The sequence below is a fragment of the Lynx canadensis genome, chromosome A3 (genome assembly GCF_007474595.2).
Source record: "Lynx canadensis isolate LIC74 chromosome A3, mLynCan4.pri.v2, whole genome shotgun sequence".
Classification (NCBI taxonomy): Eukaryota; Metazoa; Chordata; class Mammalia; order Carnivora; family Felidae; genus Lynx; species Lynx canadensis.
The window spans coordinates 20,551,059-20,577,694 of record NC_044305.1 but is presented as its reverse complement, the minus strand read 5'-3'; the positions used below and the strand labels follow the sequence as shown (position 1 = coordinate 20,577,694).

Genomic DNA, 26,636 nt, shown 5'->3' with positions numbered 1-26,636 from the left:
GAGAGGGGCTGTTCTCGCTGTCATCACTCAGCTGGGTGCTGCCAGAGCCTCCTAGCTGGTCCCCGGCATTCAGTTGCCCTGCCGTGTTTCGTTCTTCCCGCGGTGGCCTCAGGGACGCTCGGGCCAAAAGTCTGATGTTACTCAAAGCACCCTTGGTGTCCTCCCACATGGTGCCTCGAGGCCTGGCCCCTGACTAGTGCTCCATGCTCCCTGCCTCTCCGGGCTCCAGCCGCATGGCTTTTCTGTTCCTTCCACACACTGGCTCCTCCCACCACGTTTCCCATGGCGTGTGGGGGTGTGCCCTAGTTAGTCCCCGTGTGCGGCAAGAGCCTGAGAGCTGTGCTATCGTATAGTGTCCTTTTCTTCTGAGCACCTGCTCCGGTAGCCATTTTAGCCATTCGATGCTGGCCTCCCTCTATCCAGACAGAGCCCGTGTCTCCTGCCCCTTGGTACGTCCTACCATCTTTCCCCGTGCTGGTATACAGTCAGTGCTCGATATGTGCGTGCTGACTTGAACACACGGAAGTCTCCCGGTGCCCTGGCCCAAGTTTCTGAGCAGGTGGGAGCCCAGGCTGCCTGAACCCCAAGCTCTCTCCCCGAGAGCGTCTCCATGAGCTCACGAGGGCCGGAAGGGATGGACGGAGACTGGCCGCTGCCCTACCCGTGAGCCCCAGGGGCAAGCCCCACCCCCAGCCATCAGCCCAGTGGCTTCCTATCTGTCCTTTTGGCTTCTCTTCCGCTCCGCAGGGCTTCATTCACCCACTAATTCTAGCTGTGTGACCTTGGGCAAGTTACGTAAGCTCTCTGTGCCTCACTTTCCTCATCCGTAAAATAGTAAGTACCCACCTCACTGGGCCGTTGCGAGGATTAAACGAATACGCATGACAGCCCTTCAAGCGTCTCCTGACGCTGCGTAAATATTAGACGGCATTATCGTTATTGACATTTGTCACCTCGTTGGCTTCTGTGCAGAGCCACTTATGTGAAGTGTAGTTGATCCTCTCAACAGCCCTTTGAAATATTATGGTTCCCATTTTATAGCCCAGGAAACCGAGGCTCAGGGCCGGCACTGTCTAGTAGAATTTTCTAGGGTGATGGGATGTCCTGTGCATCTGCACTGTGCAGGACGCTAGCCTCGCGGGGCTGTGCGGCACTCGGAATATTGCTCTGAGGATTGAATGAGGTCGTCTGTGGCCAAAAGTTAGCGAGGTGGCCCTAGCGGCACCTCAGAAAGCACCAGCCAGGGTTATTTGATAACGTGACAGGCTGTTATTGCCACTGCCCGGCTGTCATTGCTGTGTCACTGCGGCTGCATCCAACACAGGCTGGAAGCGCCTTCGCACGCCTGGTAAAGGCGTGTGGCTCTCCTCCCCTTGGCAACAGGGAACCTTCGGGGCTTGTAAACTGGGACTCATGGACTGACGAGGAGGAGCTCTGTGGGTTGAGGGTGTGGGAAGGGGGGCGACGGGGAGGCAGGGAGAGATGATGAAGCCGCATCAGGGCAGTGGGGCTGGGGGCAGTGATTTAGAAGGCGGCATCCACACCCCATGAGAGATTGGATGTGGGCAGTGAGGGGGCGGGAGGAGTCATCCAACCGCAGGTGCCATTTCCCACCTTGGGGAATGTAGGGGAGGAGGCCTGCCCACCCCACCACCTACCGCCCCAGCGTGCACCCCAAACCCAGCCCTTCGTCTGGCCGAGCCTCGGAGGTGCAGGCTGGTCCAGTCCCTGGGCATCCCTCTCGTAAGGCTGCAATTCTGGGTGCGCAGTCCCCTCCCCTTTCAACCTGAGCTCCTCCGCTACCCCGTCCTCACGTTTTCTGTAGCCCTAAGGGCGGGTTCTCTGGCCCGGCTGTCCCCTGACACCAGGGGCTGACCTGCTCCTGCTCCTGCTGTGGACAGGAACTCCCCAGACCCAGCTCCCAGTGACAGGGGCCCCTTGTAGGTCCCCACTGCCTCCCTCCAGTGCCTTTGGCTCCCTCTGCTGGCCGTGCTGTGCCACTGCATGGTTCTCTCCACCACCTGAGGCACACCCCTCTGGGGTCACACCTCTGCCCCACTTGTCTGGAGAGCTGCCCTCAGACCCAGCCAACTCTAGACAGGCTGGAAAGAGATCTCTGGCATTATCCACACAAACGGTTGCTCTTTTCCCACACGTCCTTCTGGCACTGAACCCTGGCTCTGCCGGGGATGGGGTGCGGGGCCATGGTACCACCCTATCCCCAGCCCCATCGCCACGTAGGGCCATGGGCTCCCCAAAGTGCCCCTGATCCTTCTGCTGGCATCCAGTCACTTCTCCCCATGTCCACAGATAGTCCTGTTGGCCCAGCCACCATTGTCTCTTAACTGGATGATTTTGCCAGAGCTTCTCCCTGTCCCTCTCCTCCTCAAAAAGTGCTCACATGCAGTCTGTTCTCCACATGCACCCAGAGGAAGGATTTTTTTTTTTTAAAAACAAGTCTGATTATGTCGCTCCTCTGAGTATAACTCTGCCACGTCTCCCATTGCACGGGGACCAAGCCCTTCCCTGGATGGGGCATCACTGCGCACAGATGCCTGCTTTGTCCCGGGCTGGCTTCTCCATCCCGGTCTATAGAGTGACTCCCTGTCTTCTTCCTCCTCTGTCCTCGCCTCTGTCCTCTCAGGGCCCTGGCTTGAGGCCCCCCTGTCTCCTTGGAATCGTTCACTCTCTGTCCCTGGAGTTTGGGGGCTCCGGTGGCTGTCAGAGGTCTTTGTCTCCCTGGGGGGCTACGGGTTCCTGAGCCTTCCCTGTCCCCAGGGCTGACCTAAATGTGGACAGTCCAGAGCATAAATATGGCTGTGTCCTTTCAGGGACTCTGTCAGGGTCCCCAGAGCCCTGATGTGGAGGAGGGTTCTTTGCCGGGGGGGGGGGGGGGGGGGGGGCTTGGTTACTTGGGGCTTAAAAAAGAACAAGATTTTGAAGCCTCATTCAAAATTTTGTTTCGTTTCCACCACTCACAAAGTATTTTCTCTCTGCCCCTTGGATTTTTTATATTTCACTTATATTTTTATCTTGAATGTTATTAACTTACTCGTGGGGAAACCGAGGCTCAGAGAGGCTGTGTGGCTTGCCCAACGTCACACAGTGTGTGAGTAATGCAACTTGATTCAAATGCAGACAGTTTGGCTGCACTGTCCTTCTTGTGGCCTCTCGAGGGGAACCCCTCAAGGGCCGCGGCCCCGCTGAAGCTGACCCTGTGTCCCCCCTCACCCCCCGCAGTGCTGCATCGACAACTTTGAGGAAATTGTCAAGCTGCTCCTTTCCCATGGTGCCAACGTGAATGCCAAGGACAACGAGCTGTGGACGCCCCTGCATGCCGCGGCCACCTGCGGTCACATCAACCTGGTGAAGATCCTCGTTCAGTAGTACGTGACCCTCTCTTCCCCAGGGACAGCCTCCCCTCTGCCTTTGGTGGTTTTCTATTTGTTTTGTTTCTGCCTTCCACCCCTTCCCCCCACTCCCCGCTCCGTCTCTCCTTTTCCTCCTGCGGTGCCATTTTCTCTGTCTCTTGTGGTGCCTCGTGTGTCTGTCTTTCTCCCCGTGCCCTCCCTTCACCTCTGTCTCTGTTTCTCTCTCTCTTCCTCTGGCTCCCAGTTCCCTTCCTCCCTCCACCTCTGTGTTCCTTTCCCACTCTTGTCTCTCTCTCTCTCTCTCTTTTTAATATAATTTATTGTCACATGGGTTTCCATACAACACCCAGTGCTCATCCCAACAAGTGCCCTCCTCCCTGCCCATCACCCACTTTCCCCTCTCCCCCACCTGCTCTTGTCTCTTTTCAATCTGTCTCTCCCTGCGGTTTCCCCCCAAAATATTAGCACACGACATAAAAACTCACCTTTCTTGCATTGCAGGAATAATCCCGATCAGTCTTGGTGTGAATCCTTTTAATAGGCTGCTGAGTGGGGGTTGCTAGTATTTTGTTAAGGATTTTTGCATCCGTGTTCACAAGGGATATGGGTCTGTAGTTTCCATTTCCTGGAGGGTCTTGGTCTGGCTTTGTATCAGGGTAGCATTCTCTTTTTGTAAATCTCTTTTTTTTCTGTCTCTGTGGGTCCATGAGTTTACATTCATCTCCTCTACTCTCTTTGGGTTTCGTTGCCATTTTTGGTTTCTTTTGCTATTAAAAAAAAAAAAAAAAAAAAAAAGCATACTTGCTTCCTTGGCCCTGCCTCTCAAATGTTATTTACATGCTTTTCTTCAGGACAGAACCTGCTTTGAGGGGCACCATGTGGCAGTGTTTTTCCTAGGAATATGGCCATTTCTCTCTATGCTGTTCTGAGGGTCCTTTCCTGCCCTGGAAGGCTTTCCAGTCCGCTCAGGTTCTGTAGACACACAGAAAAGACAGCATTCAATTTCAAATTATCGCACATCTGACTGAGCCGCGGGGAACATCGAGTGGCCACAGCCTGATCAGTGATGGTGCCCAGAGGAAAAGGGAGTGCCAGCCGAGTACAGTGGGTCCCCAGCGCTGATCTGTACCAGAATCATGTGGGGCGTGGGTTCAGAATACATAATCCAAAGCCGCACCCCCAGAGACTGTTTCAGGAGGTCTGGAGCGGAGCCCAGGAAGCTGCAATGTATTTCGGTGATTCCCCGGATAATTCTGCAGGGCATCTCAAGATCGCGTGTGGGAACCACTGGGCCAAAAACCAGATTCTGCCAGAGAGCCCCAGGGCTCTGTCCTGCCCCTGTCCTGTCAGCCTTTCGGGCCAGGACTTGGGAGAAGGTCAGGGGGAGCCGGTGGACAAGGACTGAAATAGAGCCGGGGTTTGAACCTTGACCCTCCCGCATGCTTGCTGGGTGACCTTGGACAAGTGACTGTTTCCCCTTGAGTGAGATGGGTCCGCAATAACAACTCAAAAGGACTAGCACGAAGAGTCACTCAGACGATGTGTGTATAGGGCTTAGATCAAGCCTGGCTCTAAGCAGATGTGTGATAATATGTGCCGTTAGTGTTATTCGTACTGTCGTCACCAAGGAAGACTTTGACATCTGTCCTCAAGCGCCTGTCTGCTGGCCCAACAGAGCAGCAAGCTGGGGGTGGTCTGCTTGGGACAGCTTTCCTGGGAGCTCCCGTCAGAGGCCCCCGGGGATCCTGAAGCTACCGTCCTGGCTGGGGTGCTCCAGCGAGGCGGAGGGGTAGTGGGTGCTGGGGTGCCCAGTGGGGTTGCGGGGGAGAGGCTGGGGGCGGCGGGGGTGAGGCAGCCAGACCAACCCTAGCCACCCCTCCCGGGCCCTCACGCTCTCTCTTTTTCTGCAGTGGGGCCGACTTGCTCGCCGTCAACTCGGATGGAAACATGCCCTACGACCTCTGTGAGGATGAGCCCACCCTGGATGTCATCGAGACGTGCATGGCGTACCAGGGTAAGGGCGGGGTACCACGCGTAACGTGGGCGCAGGTGAACGCGTTAGCTGGCTGCAGGCCCGCCTCATGCTCCGCGCTCAGGAAGTAGGACGGGTCCTCGTCGTGGTTGTTATCCGGGTGACTAACAGGACGAGGCCACAAAAGGCCCCTGGAAAACGTGCTGTGCAGGAGGGAGGCACTGTTCTCATCACGTCACCCACACGCGCGGGCGGCCTCAGCTGGCCTCGTCTCCTCTTCGTCAGCTGTGACAGTTCAATTCAATAAACACTCACAATAAAGATATATTCCCCTTTGGAAACATAATCGAGAGTCAAGAACATTCGCGGGTGCCCGCTCTGTGCCAGGCACCACGCTGGCTGCCAGGGGCCGGGGTAAACAAGATGTGGGCTGTTCTCAGCTCACAAATGAGCCGCAGAGAGGAAACAAATGTGGCAATCAGAGACCTGCCCGCCCCCACCACCCCGCACGCATATTTCTGAAGGCCTCCTTGCAAAGAAGTCTCAAATCCAGACCCTTGACTGCAGTCTGAGGTCCGGCCGGGACCCTGCCGTTGAGTCTCCTTCCGGGTTGGGGCAGTAGCCACCGATGTGGTCGCTGGCCCGGGCTCTCCCTATTCCTCTGCTGCAGGGGTCCTTCACTTTTGTATCAGTCTGGTGAATCCAGGGGCACCTCTTCAGGAATAGTGCTTTTAAATGCGGTTCTCGGGGCGCCTGGGTGGCGCAGTCGGTTAAGCGTCCGACTTCAGCCAGGTCACGATCTCGCGGTCCGTGAGTTCGAGCCCCGCATCAGGCTCTGGGCTGATGGCTCGGAGCCTGGAGCCTGTTTCCGATTCTGTGTCTCCCTCTCTCTCTGCCCCTCCCCCGTTCATGCTCTGTCTCTCTCTGTCCCAAAAATAAATAAACGTTGAAAAAAAAAAATTAAAAAAAATAAAAAAATGCGGTTCTCAAATTCCCGGCATCATAGCGGAGATCAGTCATGTTAAAACATGGCTACCAAAACATTTTTAAATGTGTTACGTAGAAACTTCGTTAATTCACGAAACAGTAAGAAAATACCTGCAGGTTTTCTGTTGGTGACGGTCACGGGCACCTGCTAATTCTGTGGATTTTCCCCACGTCCCCAGTGGAAGGAAATAACTGTATTTCATTTCATGGTTGGTGATAATAAACGTGTAATTTTTTTTCCCTCCTTTCGAGTTTATAGACCTCCCCTCAGTGCTGCCCAAGAATGTTTGATTTGAGGGACATTTCTGTAGGACACGTCACTTTCGCCTTTTTAAACACCATGAAGTAACTGTCAGTAACGCTTAGACTTTTAGTCGGAGATTCAGGCTATCGAATGTTTGTCCGGGTCCTTCCACTCCAGTTTATTCAACTTGCCATTCAGAAGTTACATGTTCGCTAATTCATTCATGCCCGTAACAGAAATTCATTAAGCATTGAGCCCTCGTGCTACAGACACAGCCATGGGAGAGATGAAGAGAACTAACAGAGAGACCCTGGTCAGACAGGTGGTCGAGGCAGGGGGGGCGTCAGCAAGGGAGGTGATCCCGGCCAGACCTGCAGGATAAGACAGGGCCAGCCGACTGAGCGGTTGCAGGCAGGCAGGTGGATGTAGGGATTTCTGGTGTAGAGAGACGGAATATGTTGCAGTAACCAATCCTATTTAAGTGCCTCCTGGGCTCCAGGCAGGCATGGCCCTTGATCTTTGGGCCAGTGCACGGTGTGCGTGTTCACTGGGCCTGGGAGACAATGACCTGTGGGCATGTCTGTCTTCTCCCTTGCCCGGCAGACCTCGGGGGGCAGGAGCCGTGCCTCGCCCTTCTGCCCCGCCACCCCTCCCCGCTCGGGGCCTAGGCCCGGGGTGCTGACTCAGTGCCCTCCCCCTCCCCATGCAGGCATCACCCAAGAGAAAATCAACGAGATGCGGGCAGCCCCTGAGCAGCAGATGATTGCGGACATCCACTGTATGATCGCAGCGGGCCAGGACCTTGACTGGATAGATGCCCAGGGTGCCACACTGGTGAGCAGATGGGCCCGGCGGGTTTGGGCTGGGGCGGGGGGCGTCAGCACCGGAACCAAGACCAGCTGTGGCCGAAGTGGGCCAGCACCTGGTGGAGGTTAAGCTTATGCAGTTGGGGCCTTGAACCTCCTCCAGACGGCTTTGGGGCCAGAGTTGGCTCTGGAATATGGAGCGTCAGCAGAGCGGGGGGCTCACCCCCTTTGAGAATCTGGCCACTTTCAGCTGGGGCTGGGAGTCAGGAGCCCTGCTGTCCGCCCGTTCTGTGTCCAAGTTCCTCCTCTACTTCGAGCTCCCGGTGTCCATCCTGAGCTCATGATTTCCCCCTCCTCCAGGGGTGGCTGGTGCCATCATTCATCCATCCAGTCGACACAGACCTCCGTGCCACATGCTTTGCTAGACTTTGGAGAGCTAGAACAGCGAACCTGCTCTCTCAGATCTGCCTGATTGGCCCCATTCATCCTTTTGGCTCGAGTGTCAGCGATTAGAAACCTTGACCTCTCTCCATAGGCTTTCGTAGGACGATGCAGCCTAGTACTGGGGAGGGCCTGCTTCTGAGGCTCTAAACTGGAAACAAGAACAGGGCCTGGGAAGCCCGGATGCCCTCCCCCGCCCCCCCCCCCCCCGCAACCCTTGCTGATGGCTGGGCCCTGGCCTGGGCTTGGGGTCCGTGCTGGTCGTAAGCACTCAGGAGTCTCAGAATCTTGAGCTGACCAGCTGTGGTTCACCAGCAAGACCCCTCAGTGCCCCTCAGGCCTGACCTGGTGGCCCAGGTGTGGTTACTGGGCTTCCCCCACCGGGTTCCTGAGCCCCACCCTCTGCCTTATGCCTTTTCCTGTTCACTGGGTCCCTGCTCAGCCCAGCGCTAAAAGATAGAGTTAGGTAGTGAGACCGAACACGGCAGTATGAAATCAAAGCTAAGCTGTCCCAGGGCATGGCCCACCCTGGCTGGAGCTCCTTTGGGTGTGTGGCTGGGCCCTTTAGACACACGGGTCTTCTCTTGGGCTGAGGGCTGGCCTCAGGGTGGCCCAGACCACATGGGCCAGGCCCCTAGTGGGTCTCAGGTCATCCCAGTAAAGCGGGGATACGAATAGCACCTTCCTCACCAGGTTGTTGGGAGGAATAAGTGAGATTCTGCATGTAGGTGCTTAGCACAGAGTCTATAAACTCTCAGTGGATGTTAGTGATTAACATCTTTTTAAGTTTATTTACGTGTGTGTGTGTGTGCGCACGTGTGTGTCTGTGACAGAGAGAGAGAGAGTGAGCGAGCTCAGGGGACAGGGGGAGAGAGGGAGAGAGAATCCAAAGCAGGCCCACGCTGTCAGCGTGGAGCCTGATGTGGGGCTCGAACCCACGAACTGTGAGATCATGACCTGAGCTGAGAGCAAGAGTCAGACACCTAACCAGCCGAGCCGCCCAGGCGCCCCAGTGTTAGGTTATTCTAGCAATATCACTCTCCCGGTCGTGCCATTTTCTTCCCAGCCAAGTATGAGGCCCCACAGTTTGTAATGTCTGGCTGGCCTGCTCGGTGTCCTTCTCCACAACTGGCAAACCACGCGTTTGTAAATCAGATGATTGTTCTAATTTTCATGTATGCCTGTACCAGATCACACCCCGGGTTTATTCTGAAAATTAAAAAAATAAAGGAAAACCTCTATTTGCCGGAACCTCATAGCAACCTTACCCCGGGATGGGGCAGCGTCTGACCATCAGGGCTGTGTTCTGAAGGGCCACTTCCTGGGGTCACGCCTTCTCTGTCCCACTGACTGGAGCTCTGTGGCTGCAGACCTCAGCCCTGCCAGAGCTCTGGCGTCCTTGGGATCTCAGCTCTATCTCCCACCTTGGCTGGGCAGTTGGTTTCTCTTTGCCTCATCTCCTTACTCCTTCCTTTCTTCCCAGGGTGCACCTTACCATCACTCACGGCCCTCCAAGACAATCACTTATTGTTTGTCATGCGCTAAGCACTTTATATATTTTCTGGAGGTCAAGCAGATGGGATATTTGTGGTCTGCAAGGCGGCATCCATCCCCAGAGGCCTTGAATGGTGCTGGGTAGAAGAGTTGTGGCCTCAACATGAAGCTTTCCCTTGTTGGACGTGTTGGTTACCTATCGTTGTGTGACAAGTGACCCCAACACTTAGCATCTTAGAACAACAGTAAATATTTGTTATCTCACATGGTTTCTGTGGGTAGGGAATTGGGAACAGCTTAGCTGGGTAGCTCTGGCTGGGGCCTCTCACGAGGTTGCGGCCATCTGAAGGCTTGACTGGGGCTGGAAGATCCACTTCCAAGATGGCGCACTCACATGGCTAAGAAGTTAGTGCTGGCTGTTGGCCGGAGGCCTCAGTTTTTCACCTCCTTACAACCTCTCCTTGTGGCTGCTTAAGGGTCTGCACTACATGATGGCTGATTCCTAGAGTGATTGATCCAAGAGAGCCTAAGGTAGAACCAGCAATGCCTCGTATGACCTCACCTCAAATCACACACCACCACCTCACAATGTCTTGTTTGTTAGAAGCGGGTCACTTGTTCTGGCCCACATTCAAGGGGAGAGGAATGAAACTTCATCTCTCAAGAGAGGTGTGTCAAAGAATTTGTAGACATTTTAAAACCACCATGTTGGGCCTCTGAAACCCCTTCCTCAGAGCTCAGCACGTGGTAGGGACTCAGTAAGTGCTGTTGCCTTATCCACAGGGGCTCTCAGACCCACCACAGGATGGAGAGCGGCCTTAAGAATGCTTTGTAATGTGGCTGGATTTCCGACTCATTCTCTTCCATTCACTGCCCCCCGGAATGAGCTGGGATTTGGGAAGAAGTGGGACTGGTGCCCGTAGGGAATGCTCACGTTCCTTCTCTCCTTCAGCTGCACATAGCTGGAGCCAACGGGTACCTGCGGGCAGCTGAGCTCCTCCTGGACCATGGAGTGCGCGTGGACGTGAAGGACTGGGATGGCTGGGAGCCCCTGCACGCGGCCGCCTTCTGGGGACAGGTAACTCTCCGCCGTCGGGCTGGGAGGGAGGGCACGCAGGACCAGCCCGCTGTCCTTTGGGCCGGCAGAGGGTTCACAAGACCCACCGAAGGGGTTGACCACAGCTAGTTTGTGGGATAGGAAAGGACCTTGAGAGTTTGCAAAACCATTTGACAGGTTGTGTCCTAAGAAGATGATGAACACATTTGCCAAATTAGAAAATTCCTCACATTTTTGATTTGAGTAGTTTCTCCTTTTGTTTCCCAGATACAAAACTCTGATTACAGCTGTTGCCGTCCCTCCTTGGATTCCTGACAGCTCTAGATTTACAGCTGACTCCTTCTTCTTCTGTCCCTTGGCATGGCCCAGGCATGCTGGAGGAGGTGTCAAGCCCATTGTGTGGACAGGATTCCTGGCTCCAGGGTGCAGAGCCTTCCCTGCGAACCCGCTCTGTCCCATCATTTTTTATGTCATATCCTGAGAAACATTGGCACTCTTACTGCCTCCCAGGCTTTTTGAGCCGAAGGGGAACATGGGCTTCTTCCTGTTTCAGATGCAGATGGCAGAGCTATTGGTGTCCCATGGGGCCAGTCTCAGTGCTAGGACATCCATGGATGAGATGCCAATAGGTGAGTCCAGCATAAAAACTAATATACACATAGGTACTCATTAATGATTTGATGGATAGTGGAATAATTGGATAAATATATAGTTGGCTAGATGGTGGATTCGTGTGTGGATGGATAGGATGAATGAATAAATTAATGAAGGGTAGTTTAATGTGCAGATGCACAGCTGGATAGGTGGATAGATACGTGTATGGGTAAGTGGATGAATGTATGGATGGAAGGTTCGATGGATAGATGGATGGGTGGATGGACGGATGGCTAGATGGCTGGCTGGCTGGCCGGATGGATGGATGGACAGCTGGGTGGCTGGATGGTTGGATAGATGGATGAATAAGTGGATGGGAGGGTAGGGGATGAATCTGTGGATGGATGGCTGGGTCAGTGAACAAGAAGACAGATGAATGAAATGATTAGGTGGATTGAATGGGTAGGTATATATGATTTGATATACATGTAATTTGGGGCTTGGACTACATAGAGTACTTGCTTGTTTCTCTTGATGTGTCTTATATCGCTGGAGAGTTGATGACTCCTGATGGAAACTACCAATGGGGGATGGCTCTTCCCATAGCTGGGAACCTTAGGAGCTGTGACTGTACAGATCCTGGGGTTCCTGTTCTTATCCTCTAAGGATTGGGGTGTAGCCCAGGAAGTAAGGCTGGCATTGTTTTCTTTCCTCCCTTGATGATGCCCCAAAAGATGCTGGGAGTTCTCAGGGTGTTGGGATGGCAGCTGCCACAGCCTGGAGGGCCCTCAGGGGCCACTGGCCCCTGCACTGCTCCCCACAACAGTCTCCTTTGCCTCTTCAGACCTGTGTGAGGAGGAGGAGTTCAAAGTCCTGCTGCTGGAGCTAAAACACAAGCATGACGTGATCATGAAGTCACAGCTGAGACACAAATCGTCCTTGAGCCGGAGGACCTCCAGCGCCGGGAGCCGTGGGTGAGCCAGGGCCGGCCAGCCTTGGCCCCTGGGGATGCTCCTGCCCGTGGCACCTGGGCACAGCCCTCTAGCACCTCCTCTCTCCCCTCAGGAAGGTGGTGCGGCGAGCCAGCCTGTCGGACAGGACCAACCTGTACCGGAAGGAGTATGAGGGAGAGGCCATCCTGTGGCAGCAGCGGAGTGCGGCCGAGGATCAGCGGACCTCCGCCTACAACGGGGACATCAGGGAGACCAGAACAGACCAAGAGAATAAGGACCCAGTGAGTGGCTTCATGCCCCTGCCTCGGTGTCAGCCCCGACTTGGGAGGTGGCCAGGACCCCAGCCCGGTCTTGCCTCTTCTTCTCGGGGCCTTCCGAGGGAGGGTGGCCGGGCAGTGCCCTTCAACCAGCCGGACCCCATCTGATGCTGGTGGCTCCTGTGGTTAATGAGGCGATCCTGGGGGTTGTGAGAGTCAGAGCCAGGAGCTTCGGCACACAGTAGGGTCTCATAACAGACAGGAGGTAACTGCCATGTGCCTGCTTGTGCTCCCGCAAACCTAGTTCTGGGCTTCCCAGAAGGGAGGTTCAGTGCACCAGCCACCCTGGGAGCTAAAGGCACTAAAACTTTTTGGCCGTGTGGGGGGGAGGGGGGAATAACAAGATGCTGACCATTGTGTTTGCAGAACACGTCAGTTGGAAGACATTTTTTGAAAAACTGAGGAGGGTAGTGAGAGGACCTCCAAGAAGCCTGCTCGAGGAGTAGCCAGGGGTCTGGGCATTAAACTTTCTTTCTTTTTTTTTAGTATCTATCTATCTATCTATCTATCTATGTATTTATTTAGAGAGTGAGCAGGGAAGGAGCAGAGAGAGAGGGAGACAGAGGATCTGAAGTGGCCTCCATGCTGACAGCAGAGATCCCAATGCGGGGCTCAAACTCACGAACCGTGAGATCGTGACCTAAGCCGAAGCTGGACGCCTAACTGACTGAGCCACCCAGGTGCCCCATGGGCGTTCAACTTCCTTAAGGGAATGATGCTGTGTTGGTTTCCTAGGATTGCTGTATGTATCACATTACCGTCAACTTGGTGGCTCAGAGCAGTAGAGATTTATTCTCTCATGGTTCCGGAGGCCAGAAGTCTCCTATCAAAGTGTCCACGGGGTTGGTTTCTTCTGGGGGTTCTGAAAGGGTATCTTTCCACGCCTCTCTCCTAGCTTCCGGTGGCTCAGGCATTCCATGACTCCAGTCTCTGCTTCTGTCTTCACATGGCCTTCTTCCCTGTGTGTGTCTGTGTTTCTGTTTTCTCTTCGTAGAAAGACGGCAGTTGTTGGATTAGGGCCCAGCCTAACTCAGTGTGACTTCACTTTATTTTAATGTATTGCATCTGCGAAGACCCTATCTCCAACTAAGGTCACATTCGGAGGTGTGGGTTGGCCATGACTTTTGGGAGGACACTACTGGACTCAGGTTCCATGCATGGCTGCTGTCTCGCTTCGTGGGGCCAGCAAGTTTGGGGCCAGAGCAGAATTGCTGGGGACAAAAAAGGGAGGGGCTGACCATCCCAGCAGTGGTCTGCCTTTTTTGGTTCTTCTACCGACCAGGAGCAGCTGAACACATCTCTAGACAGTGTGGCTTTGGTGGGATGCGAAATGATTAGCTGCCCAGAGTGCCCACCTGTCGCAGTGGGACCCTGCTTCCCAGCTGGAGCAGAGAGGTCACGTGCAGCCTTGTCTCACCCGCAGGGGAAGGTGCCCACTGAAGGGAATCCACTGGAGCCTTGGCTGGGGACAGAGAGGGCACCTCGGAGGCTTTGTTCTGCCTGGTCCCTAAGCTTGGGGGTTGGGGAGAAAACAGCTCTAGACTGAAATCAAATCACATTTCAGATGTCTTCCACTACACATTATTTACTTTTCCTTCGTGAGTTGGATTTATGTACGGTAAAGTACACAAATCTTTTTTTTTTTAATTTTTTTTTTAACATTTATTTATTGTTGAGACAGAGAGAGACAGAGCATGAATGGGGGAGGGGCAGAGAGAGAGGGAGACACAGAACCCGAAGCAGGCTCCAGGCTCTGAGCTGTCAGCACAGAGCCTGACGCGGGGCTCGAACTCACGGACCGCGAGATCATGACCTGAGCCGAAGTCGGACGCTCAACCGACTGAGCCACCCAGATGCCCCAGTACACAAATCTTAAATGGATTTTTCTTTTTTTTTTTTTAAATTTTTTTTAACATTTTATTTATTTTTGGGACAGAGAGAGACAGAGCATGAACGGGGGAGGGGCAGAGAGAGAGGGAGACACAGAATCGGAAACAGGCTCCAGCCTCTGAGCCATCAGCCCAGAGCCCGACGCGGGGCTCGACCTCACGGACCGCGAGATCGTGACATGGCTGAAGTCGGACGCTTAACCGACTGCGCCACCCAGGCGCCCCTTAAACGGATTTTTCACTGGACTTTTATAAATGCGTACCCTCAGGCGAATGCATAGAACATTTCGATCACCCCCAGGAAGTTCCCATGTTCTCCCTTCCAGTGGTCCTTCCTCCCCACCTCCCCAAAGAGAGACGCTACTTAACTTGGAACGGTAGAGGTTAGTTTTGTGTCCACATCTGCATACGAATGGATCCAGGTAGTAGGTGGTCTTTTTTTTTTTTTTTTTTAATTTTTTTTTTTCAACGTTTATTTATTTTTGGGACAGAGAGAGACAGAGCATGAACGGGGGAGGGGCAGAGAGAGAGGGAGACACAGAATCGGAAACAGGCTCCAGGCTCCGAGCCATCAGCCCAGAGCCCGACGCGGGGCTCGAACTCACAGACCGCGAGATCGTGACCTGGCTGAAGTCGGACGCTTAACCGACTGCGCCACCCAGGCGCCCCAGTAGGTGGTCTTTTGTATCTGACTTCATTCTTGACTATGAGACTCGTCCATGTACAGGCACGTAGCAGCAGAGTTCATTCGTTTTCATTGCTCTGGAAAGTTCTGTCGTTTAGCTAGGCTACGACGCACGTGTCCATTCTCCTGCTGGTGGAGGAGCAGGTTGTTCCTGCTTTGGGTTGTTTCAAGTTTGGGGCTATTTTGAATAAAGCTGCTCAAAACATTCTCATCCATGTCTTTTGGTGGGCATCAGCACTGTTTTCTGTAGGCTCTATACCCAGAAATGCAGGATGAGTCATGGGGAGGCTACGCAAGATACCGCCAAGCACTTTGCCAGAGTGATAATACCCATCTACTCTCCCAACAGTGCTCAAGAAACGTGAGAGCTTCTTGCCAATCCTTGGTGTACTCATTCCTTTCCATCCGAGCCATCCTGGTGGGGTTACTGTGGTAGCTCGCATTTTATTTTATTTTATTTTATTTTATTTTATTTTATTTTATTTTATTTTATTTTATTTCATTTCATTTCATTTCATTTCATTTCATTTCATTTCATTTTATTATTTTCTATTTTAGTTATTTCATTTCATTTCATTTTTAAATGTTTATTTTGAGAGAGAGAGAGAGTTGGAGAGAGAGAGAGAGAGAGACAGAGAGTGGGGGAGGGACAGAGGGAGACAGAGAGAGAATCCCAAACAGTCTCCACTCTGTCAGTGCAGAGCCTGATGTGGGGCTTGAACTCACGAACCAGGGGATCATGACCTGGGCCGAAATCAAGGGTTGGACGCTTGACCGACTGAGCCACCCAGGCGTCCCTTGCATTTTAAATTGGTATTTGCCTGATGGTGGTTGGTGGTGAACACATTTTCCTGTGCTTATTGGCCGTCTGGTTATCTTTTTTTTGTGCCACGTCTGTTCTTCTGCCCCTTTTTGTTGGGCTGCTTATCTTTTCCTTATTGATGGGTGGGAGAGAGACCGAGATTCTTAAATCCTCATGGAAGCAGCTCCTCCTTCACACCTACTGTGTTTGTTCAGATCTCCCAGGCCAGGGGCTCTGCCACAAGTGCTCAGTTGGCATGGAGCCGTGTAAATCATTAGCCCTGCAGGGAATTAGGGTGGGAGGGGGGTGGCCCGAGTCTGTTGATAATTTCTACGGCTTCCTCGTCAGACTGCAGTTTATTTAGGGGTTTGTTGAAGGCAAAAGAATGGGCCGTTTTGCCTCTGGGGCTGGGGTTTCAGGCCTGGGGAGAGATGGCAGCCTGAATTTTTGTATTTGTTTTCTTTACTTCCAGAATGGTCCTGGAAAGAGACCATTCCGAAGATGGCTGTCTTCCCGCCAGTTGCCCAGCCATCCAGCGTCAAGGGCAGCTGTCAGGGTCCAGAGCCCCAGATATCAGTCCCAGCCCCCGGGGTAAACCAAGGAGATGGCAGGGCACAGCTACAAAGCCCACAGCTCCTTCCTTTCTCTTACCTCCCCCTTTCAAGGCTGTAGGTGCTGACAGGGCTGCGATGGTCTCTAAGATAGACATTCTCCAAGTGTGGTCCCTGGACCACAGCAGCAGCGGCATCACCTGGGAACTTGTTGGAAATACAGATTCCCAGGGGCGCCTGGCTGGCTCAGTCAGTTAAGCATCTGACTTCGGCTCAGGTCACCATCTTGCAGTCTGTGAACTCGAGCCCCACGTCGGGCTCTGTGCTGACAGCTCAGAGCCTGGAGCCTGCTTCACATTCTGTGTCTCCCTCCCTCTCTGCACCTCCTCAGCTCGTGTTCTGTTTGTATCTCTCTCAAAAAATAAATAAACATTAAAAAAAAAAATTTAGAAATGCAAATTCTCTGGCCTCGCCCCAGAGGTACTGAATCATAAACACTGGGCTCTGGGTTTAACTAGCAATCTGTGTTTTCACCAGGCCTCCAGGGGATTCTGGGGCACACAAGAGTTTGAGGACCATGCATCTGGGGGGGAGTATTTGCTCAGCTTGACCCGCAAGTCAGGTTTCTGCCAAGACTCTATCCGGTTAACCCCCAGGGCTGGCTTTGGCACACGCTTTTGGCAGAGCTGAATCCCCAGAACTCAGGAGTGATGGGACAATCCCATCTCTTAACCAGTAGTTCACAAACTTAACTGTAGGAGAAAATCACCTGGGGTGGTGTTTTTGGGTTTGTTTTCAAAAAATTCTGATGTCTAGGTTGCAACCCAGACAAATGAAATCTGAATCTTTGGGACTGGTGTCCAGGCATTGTATTGATGTATTTAAAATTTTTTTTAATGTTTATTTATTATTGAGAGACCCAGAGAGGGACAGAGCATGGGCATGGGAGGGGCAGAGACAGGAGAAGACACAGAATCTGAGGCGGGCTCCAGGCTCTGAGCTGTCAGCACAGAACCCGACGTGGGGCTCGACCTCACAAACTGCGAGATCCTGAACTGAGCTGAAGTCGGACGCTCAACTGACTGAGCCACCCAGGCGCCCCTGTACTGATGTATTTAAAAAGAAACTAATAGACTTGATTTTTTGGAGCAGTTGTAGTTTATAGAAAACATATGTAGAAAGTACATAAAGTTTCCACACACACCCCTCATCATGTCCCCCGATATCCACTGGTATTAACATCTTATATTAGTGTAGTAGGTACGTTATCATTGATGAGCCAATATGGATATATGATGATTAGCTGAAGTCTATTGTTTATGTTAGGGTTTACTCTGGATGTTGTACATTCTGTGGATTTTGACAAATGTGTAATGTCACATATCCATCGTTAAACTTTTATACAGAATACTTTCACCGCCCTAAAAATCCCTGGTGTACCTGTTCATCCCTCCCCAACCCCCTGGCGACCACTGATCTTTTTACCATCTCCGTGGTTTTTTGCCTTTTCCAGAATGTCATAAAGTTGCAATCACACTATGTAGCCTTTTCAGGTTGGCATGGATATGTGTTTTTAACTCCCCAGGTGATGCCATTGTGCATCCGGGTTTTAGATCCCTGCTACTCAAAGCGTCAGTCTGGAATTTTCTTAGAAAAATGCTGAAATTCAAGTCCCAACCCGGATCTGGTGACTCAGCATGTGCATTTTAACAAGAGCCCCAGGTGACTCATATGCACATGAAGTTAGAGAAGCACTTATTTAGACAATGAAGAATGGTCTTTTTCCAGGACCGTTCCGGAAGCAAAGAAAATAGATACAAAAATTCAAGCTGCAAAAAAAAAAAAAAAAAAAAAAAAAAAAAAAAAACGCCTCAAATGTGGCTTCAATCTGCCTGTGTAGCTCGGAAGGAGCCGTTAAAAACCAAAAGAATATACACACATACCTGGAAGCTGACTGTAGAAAGGGCCCCTCCCCTTACCATGATTTAGCCCAATTGTATATTTCTTGGAGGTCTTTCCAAGAAAGGGAAATTCTTGGAATCACAAGTCAGCGCATGAAGATTGCCTTCATTCTTTTTACCAGATGCAGAACGTTCCAGCACAGCTACTTGCCATAATTTCCCCACTGCCTAATGGTGACTTCCAGGCTTTTCTCCCCTAAGGGAGCATACATCTGTGAAATGAAGTCCTAGAAATGGGCTTGCTGGTGTAGAGTATGCATTCTTCCTTAAAAACCAATTTTTTTTGGTGGGGTGCATGTGTGGGGGGGTGATGTGATATTATCCCCCAAAGAGGTGTGGTGGCAGAGTTTATATACCTGCCAGTTTTCCCACACTCTTGCTGACCCTGAGGCATAACAGAGTTTTAAAATATTTGTTGGGGCGCCTGGGTGGCTCAGTCGGTTAAGCATCCGACTTCAGCTCAGGTCACGATCTCGCGGTCCATGGGTTCGAGCCCCGCGTCGGGCTCTGGGCTGACGGCTCGGAGCCTGGAGCCTGCTTCCGATTCTGTGTCTCCCTCTCTCTCTGCCCCTCCCCCGTTCGTGCTCTGTCTCTCTCTGTCTCAAAAATAAATAAACATTAAAAAAAAAATTAAAAAAAAAAAAAGAAGAGAGAGAGAGAGAGGAGGCAGAATCCCAAGCAGGCTCTGCCCTGACAGCAGATGCAAGGCTTGAACTCACAAACTATGAGATCTGACCTGAGCCGGAATCAAGAGTCGGACGCTTAACCGGCGGAGCCACCCAGGTGCCCCTGGGTAGTTGGGCTTTTTAAAATGGGCTTTTAAGAGCTCTTATTTATTTGGGAAATTAGTCCCTTTTCTGTCATACGCGTTGCAAATATTTTTATGTGCCTTTTGACTTTATTTATGGTGAGTTTTGCTCTGCTTTTTTGGTCACCAAATACAGCCACCTTTTAGTTTCTAGTTTATAGGCAGCAGCTTCTTTCAAAGCTCTCGTTATCCAGGGGTTTCTGGGTTAGAATTTCTGCTGTTTGGAGTGGATATTTGCTGGGAATACAGAAGGAAGATGACAAGTGACCAAAAACTCAGCTAGAAATGGCTTACACAAAACAAGAATTTATTGGCTCGTGTCACCGCAAAGTCTGGGGCCGACTGGACACTGGGGCTCAAGGTGCACCCCTTCAGCCTCCCTTTATGTCAGCGGCACTGTCGAGTGGACCCTTTGACATGCCGTCTCCCCCAGGCCCCCAGCTTCCATCACTGTGGCCACCCTCGAGTTCTGCATAAACAGAACTTCTGTTTCCCAGGTGTTCTGGCACAGATCCCAGGGATGAGTTTTGTGCAACCAGTTTCAGCCAAGAACCAATTCCTGCAGTGAATCTGCCGACTGGCCATGCCTGGGGTCATGGTCCAGTCCTCACGGCAAGGATGGGGATTGGCCAGCTCTGTCAAAACGCATAGATCGGCGAGTCCCCTGAAGCAGAACGGAGGTCCTGTGAGCTCGGTTGGGAACACGGAGCGAGGACAGGTCCAGGCAATAAGGCCCTCAGCAGAGGTGCAAGCAGGGAGTGGGTTTGGATCCTCTACCCGGCTGGTAACGTTGTCCTTCTCCCCCTCAGAACCCCCGGCTGGAGAAGCCCGTGCTGCTCTCCGAGTTTTCTACCAAGATCCCACGAAGTGAAATGGACGGGCCTGTTGAGAATGGCCTCCGGGCTCCAGTCAGCACCTACCAGTATGCACTGTCCAACGGGGATGTCTGGAAAGTGCACGAGGTGCCTGACTACAACATGGCCTATGGCAGCCCCGGCGTGGCCGATGCCACCTCGCCCTGGAGTGGCTACAAGGAACAGAGTCCCCAGACGCTTCTGGAGCTGAAGCGGCAGCGGGCTGCGGCCAAGCTGCTCAGCCACCCCTTCCTGAGCACTCACCTGGGCAGCAGCATGGGCAGGACGGGCGAGAGCAGCAGCGAAGGCAAGGCCCCCTTGATCGGAGGCAGAACTTCACCCTACAGCAGCAATGGAACCTCGGTATATTATACGGTCACCAGCGGAGATCCCCCGCTCTTGAAGTTCAAGGCCCCCATGGAGGAGATGGAGGAGAAGGTCCACGGCTGCTGCCGCATCTCCTAGTCTCTGTGTGATGGAGGAGAGAGATGCTTCGGGGAGGGGTCTCTGGAATCCACCCACCCGGCAGCCCTGGCTGGGGAGACATCAGAGGGCAGCTTGCGGGGAGGTGGGCTTTGCTTTCCAGAGCTGAGCCCACCTCTCACCCAGCGGCCCATAGCATCACCACTTCCCACGGCTCTGCTTCCGCTGCATTGTCTGCCGTCAGAAACAAGGCCCCATCGTGGCTTCCTGACTCACCCCGCTGTCAGATTTTGGGGGGGGCGCTGGGATTCCATTCCAGTTCTGTTGTCGGTTAAGGCTTCTCTGGACCGGGACTCGCATATCCCATATCGGTGCGCACGTGCATGCGCACACACACACACACACACACACACGCTCAACCCTGTGTAGGAATGACACAGCTGGGCTCATGGGAAGCAGGTGGGACTGAGAATTGGTGGGTTCTTCCCAAGAGGATTGAGGCTAAGACTCCGTTTCATCACCACTGCCAACGTGGCTTTAGTAGGGGAGGGGGGGCTGCGAAGCTGAGACCCACGGTCCCGCCCAGGGTCACGCGGCGGAGGGGGGGGGGGGCCTGGGCTACCATCCACATCTAGCAGGAGAGGAGGTCCACTCTTTGTTCAGAGGAAGCTCTGAACCCACGTGGGGTCAGTGAGACGGGCAGTGGCCTTCTCCCCACAGCCTTGCCCATGCCGGAGGCCAGCTGTGTGACCACCCAGAGGCCGAGGTAGAAAACCAGGCTAATGCCTGGGATATTCCATGCCTGGGATAATCCAAATCCTATTTTACTTTTGGACGGAAGTGTCAAAAATTGGAGGCGAGGGGGAATAAGGTTAGTGTTTCCGAAAGTGCGTTGGATAAAAGGATTCTTTTAGGCTGTAAAACTACAGGTGGGAGAGAACTGAATTTGCTTTCTTGCTTTCTTTCGCGGATAGCATCATGCTCACTGGGTTTTACTGACTGGTGTTGGAAGAATGAAGCTGAGTGAGGAGCTTCGGTTGCAAGGGCTTCCCAGGGCGAGGAGTGAGTTTGTGTTGTTAATTTCTACAACCCTCTCTGGTGACCTGAGAGAGCCCAGTGCCCTGGCCAATCTTTGTGAATATCCAGGTGATTTCGGTCCAGCCTCTGTCAGCCAGACTCCCTCAGGCTGAGTGAGCCATCGGAGTGAACAGTGAGAAACTGCTGGGAGCCCCCACCCCTCCCGGGGTAAATGCCCAGGACCCCCAGCCCAGATTTGCCTTTTCTGAAATGCTCGTTGAGACAAGTTTTCCAGTTGGCCCTTGTGAGGTCCTGCTTGGCCCAGGGTCTCCCAGCCTGCTCTCGTGGGAGTGGTGACACCCCAGGGCTGCAAATCCAAGGCACCCATGGCCAACACCCTGCACTGCATTCAGGACAGCGGTGATGGGGCTAGAGAGGGGCCTCACTGCAGCCCAACAGTCTCAAAGCCCTGATCTCCCTGATGCTGGGGAGGGAAAACCAAGCTGCCCACCGTCTCTCGACTGCATTTTCTCAAGAGCCCCTTATGAAATTGCTGCCCACGAGTTGGGTACTATTCACAGGCTCAGCCAAAACCTATTGGTGTACTTCATAAGCCGCAGGTTTGTTCCCTGCTCTGGGCGCCTTTTATTTATCCTACAACTACCTCCTTAGAGCTCTGAAGGGGCTCCCTAGGTCCAAATTCTGGGATTTGGGGGACAAATCTGGGTTCCCTTTAAACTTCTTTCTGAGCCTGTGAGAAATTCTCCCTGAGGGGCCCCTGGGCCAGGGAGCCGGGGCTGGAGGAGCCCCCCTGTGCCACAATTCCAGTAATGGGGTCTGCTGTTTATCAGCCCCAGTCCCCACTGTGGCCTCCACGGCCCCATAGCCCAGAGAGGGAGCTGGATCCCAGGGGCCTGGCTGATGCTTTTCCAGGAGCAGGGCAGCTGGACCAGAGAGCAGAGGGCTCAGTGGAGTCACTGTGCACCTGGTGGCTCCTGGGAGCAGGGAGGGTCACAGCAGCAGGCCAGCCCCACCCCAAGTCCAGGACAGATCCAGTGGAGGGTGGAGGGGCAGCTCAGGAGACTGCAGGCAGGGATGTGTGATGCCTCCCGTGCCCCTGGCCTCTGCGGCGGTCTCTCCGTCACGTCAGCCCATGGCTGGAGCGGGGCAAGAATGATCAGAACACACATGCCTTTGACTTTAAAACAGTGTTCAGATTAGACTGACCCTGAACTCCTTTTGAGCCAACTTAAGCTGCAAGCAGAAGAATGCCAAGGGAAGCCACACCCTCCCAGGAGAGGGCTGTGCAGGTTTTCGGATCTGCCGGCTCAGGGGCCAGGGACTGAAGGCATTCGTTGCCCACTCCGAGCCCTCCTGGCCGCTCCCTCTTTCCCCTCACTTCCTGCCTCCTGGGCCACTCATCTCCCAGCTGGAAAGAAGGCCGGGAATCCCAGCTGATTCCCCGACAGCAGCCAAGCGCAGACTCATGGGCATTTTAGCTCTTGTTTTCAGTCCGGGTAAGCCGTTCCCTGTTAGGGCTTCGAGTACCTGGGAACTCAACCTACGGGTCTCCGTGGTGTTGAGGGACAAGGCGGGGTCAGGGTCATTCATTTATTCGCTCATGTCGTTTATTGAGTAGCTGAGACATACCAGGCACTAGGTTAGGCTCTGGGGGTAAAGGAGGAGCAAGACAAGGCGAGGAGACTTCGTTTTACAGTTTTTATCCCTTGACGACCAGCATCTGATACCTTGAGGTCTCAGGAGCCCCTCTGAAGTTCACCTGAGACAGAGGGACAGCATACTGGTGTAGCTTCACCTTGGTTTCTAGCTCTGGAGTCTCTAGAGTGGGAAACCCATCAGCAGCGAAACTGCCGTCCTGGCCATCCCCGGATAACATTTGCCACTAAACGCAGATGCTGGCTCTTGAGTTCATGGAGACAGCATTCCAAGTCTGTCTGGGACTTTCAGGGAGAGCTGCCTTCAGGCCAGCATCTTTGGGGCATCGTAGACTGGCAGATTTGAGGTATGTGGAAGAACAGAGAGTCTGGAATTTGCTGCTGCTTGCACCTCGGGTTCTGAAACTCACTGTCTCTTGCTCATTTTTGCTCCTTTGTTATGGAGTCCCCCTGCCCCACCAATGGATAATGGGAGGTGAGGAACTTCTCCTTTAACACTGAAGCCTTTCCTCATGCATCTGCCTCCTCCTGGCAGGTGTGGATCAAGGAGCGGGGAGAACGCTAGCAAGGTATACCAGATGCTCAGCTCACTCCTGAGCCCCAGGTCCGGTGGTAGTTCCTGGCTGATTAAAGGAGGCTACTCACAAATCACGTGCCACGTGGCTCACTGTGAGCTCTGGCCTTTGCTCCCACCCTGTGCCCCCGGACCACTGAAGACTGTGGCTGTCACCAGATAGTTCCTGGCCAGGAGCTCAGGGAAGTGGAGTAAACCTTAGACCCAGGTTCAGGATGTAATTCTCCACCAAATATGCAGCTGCGATTGAACTGCTCCACACTGTTGGATCAGGGTCAGTGGGCTTAGGAAAGCAAACAAGGGGATATCCCCTGTTCTACACCGCCATGGTTTGCTGGCTCTGTAATAACGAGACCGTTTTTGGCAATTGGTATCAGATACCTTTTGGTGTTGAGCTCTCCCTCCCACTTGCCTTCCCAGAGTAGGTTTTACTGGGGCACTTTCCAGAAGGGCAGTTTTTACAAGATGCTCAGAGGGACTGCATTTAACTCTTGCTATTGTAGCCTGGGGACAGCCTCCGCCATCCCAGTGCATGTAAGAGCGAAGGGTCATGCGGTCAGTGGTTGACTCTCCAGAAGTGACCCCCTTTGCTAGAAGCTGTAGACCTCTCCTTGATAGGAGTCTCTTGTTGGCCAGTTGGCCAGAGGGCCTGCTTCCCATGAACATTGCAAGTGCCACAGTGCGGGGCCTGGCTCTGTGCACCGAGGAAAAGTCTGCAGACACCCAGCCCTCCGCAATAATTCACCAGACCAGAAGCCACTGATGTACAGAGAACACTGAAGAAAAATGTATTTTATGTGAAAAAACGTTAAAACTCTGTATACTGTATCAGCAGCTTTGTGTAAAAAATGGCAATCAAGAGAGTCTAATATATTTAAAACTTTTTTTAAAAAAAAATCCTCGCGGATCTTTGATATTGTATTGAAGTAACTTCCGGGTAGCTCCTCGCCACGTGGCAGTGGTGGGCCTCGATCCAAGACCGTGGCTCGACCACACCCCAAAGGGGCGTGACCCTGGGGTTGCTTCCAGCTGCCAAGGCCTGTGACAGAATTCACTGTTGAGAGTTTTTAATTAAGATTATTAAAATTCCTTTTAATAACACCTGCTAGTGTGGCTGTGGTCATTGCGGCGAGCTCACTTGAATTATGCTGAGTTGAATTCACAAAGAGATGATCTCTGGGATGGAGGGCAGGGGAGGGCTCCTGGTCCCCGTCCCCACGACAGAAGGCTCTCCTGGAAGGTCCCTAAAGCAGAGGGAGCTCTGAGGGCTCAGACACGGAGTAGATGTCTTTCTAGATTGGGGGATGGTGAAATCCAATGCATCGGGGGATGGTGAAATCCAAAGAAGGGTGGTTGGGAATGACCTTCACTTTGTCAAATGTTCCCTTTGGAATAACATGGAACCCTGTAATAACTCATAAGTATATGAGGTTTTTTACCCCCTACTTTCAAAGGTTTATCTGGTAACATGTATAAATAACGGGGCTTCCCTTCTAGTTTTGGAGTGCACTGGCCGACCTGCCTTAACCATCTTTCACCCCTCCACCCTGGTCCTCCTACTGGTAAAATACTCTGTACTACTTTACATTACTACAACACGACAGCAGGGGAGACCCTGGTTATTCTCACTTTTTATTTCCAGCAATAGGGACATTGACAAGCTATGTGGCTGCACAGCCCCAGACTGTGGTCCTTGTCTTTGTCATAAGCAGAAGTTTGTTGGTGTCTTGAAAGAGGGTAGAGAACCGTGCTCTCTTGGATCCTCCTGGGTCACATTTATGAAGAAGCACTTTACAGTTGTGTATTTACTTTCTCATTTACACAAAGAAAATGTGGCCTGAGAGCTGACTATTGGATTTAGTGCTGTGGAGCTCCTCATGACCTTGACAAGAGGTTTTGGTTGAGCAGGGGAGGCACAGCCCCTTCGACTAGTTCAAGAAAGAATGGGAGGAAAACTGGAGACAGCAAGTAGAGACAACTGGTTTCGGGTTTTATGCTATAAAAATAAGCAGAGAAATGGAGAGGAAACTCTAGAGGAAGGTCAAGAGAAGGTTGATTTAAGATGAAAAATACTCCAATATCAGTATGTTGAGAGGAATGAAGCAGTAAAAGAAGGGAAACTGATGATCCGGGAAAGAGCATTGCTGTAGGGATATAGGTTAGTAGTAGAGGGGTTGGAAGCTAATGCCCCAATGGAAGGATTGGTGTTAGGCTCAGGGACAGTTCATTGGTAGCAACAGAAGGCCCAGTAAGTGGGCGGAGATGTAGACGGGTAGGTAGATGTGGTGGCAGCATGTGGAAGAAGTTCTCTCTGGTTGCTTCTATTTTCTCAGTGAAATACGAAGCAAACGCTAAGAGTAAGAACGAAAGGAAAAGGTAGGGTGACTGAGGGAAATGTAGGCTAGCAGTCAATCTTAAGGATCCACTTGAGACTGTGAATTTAAGGCACAGACAGCTTGGTTAAGTAGTCTTTCCCCCAGGACGGTAGGGCTGCCCAGGTGCGGGGGAAAGTAGGTGAGGAGTGGGGTTTAACCAGGGTTGGGATTTTGCCAGGACAATAACTTGATGGGCCGAGAAAAGGAAAAGCTACCTGAAGGTGTAATCAAAGCCAGTATTTTTTGAACGGATTTACGAATGATTTAAATGCAGGGGATTACAGAGACAGGACTGGTCAGTCACGCCCAAGCCCGGAGTGAGAGCCCAGGAGCAGCGCGGCCAGCAGGGGGCGCGCTAGGATGGAGGGGGCCGGACTCTCAGGCTTCAGTTCGGGATCCGCTACCTGCGCCGCGGCCGGGTCACTGGGGCTCGTTACTCCCTCTCTCTAGCTGACCCTTAAGAGCTCGGTTACCCGCAGGCCCGGAGCAGGAGCAACTCATCAGCGCAGCCGTGGAGCCGCCACGTTGAAACTCCACGGAGCGACCCCAGAGTTTGAACTCGGCCGCCGCCGGCAGCCAATGCGGAGGCGCGGGGCGGGGCCGGGCCGCGGAGCAGCCAATAGCCCATCAGGGGGAGGGGCCGTGGTGGGGTTCGCAGCGCCTGGATTCCGCCGTTAGAGGTGGCAGCCAATGAGAAGGCCGGGACGCGGGCCGGTTAGATTCAAAGGTGCGTATAAAGCTGCCGGCACGCCCGCGCTCCGCCGACTCTGCAGCGGTCCTGTTCT

The 26,636-nt window shown here is 52.9% G+C and overlaps 1 protein-coding gene across 3 annotated transcripts in view; it reads left to right on the top strand.

The window, feature by feature from the left end:
* PPP1R16B (protein phosphatase 1 regulatory subunit 16B) overlaps nucleotides 1-24,577 on the top strand; it is a 99,947-nt gene extending 75,370 nt beyond the window's left edge. For 2 of the 3 annotated variants that reach the window (XM_030309604.1, XM_030309603.1), the window contains exons 4-11: nucleotides 3,241-3,386; nucleotides 5,282-5,385; nucleotides 7,284-7,408; nucleotides 10,268-10,393; nucleotides 10,926-11,001; nucleotides 11,811-11,940; nucleotides 12,032-12,200; nucleotides 19,742-24,577. In XM_030309604.1, coding sequence (XP_030165464.1) covers nucleotides 3,241-3,386; nucleotides 5,282-5,385; nucleotides 7,284-7,408; nucleotides 10,268-10,393; nucleotides 10,926-11,001; nucleotides 11,811-11,940; nucleotides 12,032-12,200; nucleotides 19,742-20,251 — 1,386 coding nt within the window. In that variant the 3' untranslated portion in view covers nucleotides 20,252-24,577. The remainder of the gene's footprint in view (nucleotides 1-3,240; nucleotides 3,387-5,281; nucleotides 5,386-7,283; nucleotides 7,409-10,267; nucleotides 10,394-10,925; nucleotides 11,002-11,810; nucleotides 11,941-12,031; nucleotides 12,201-19,741) is intronic. The other variant, XM_030309606.1, reaches the window with a different exon arrangement.
* The last annotated feature ends 2,059 nt before the right edge of the window (nucleotides 24,578-26,636 follow it).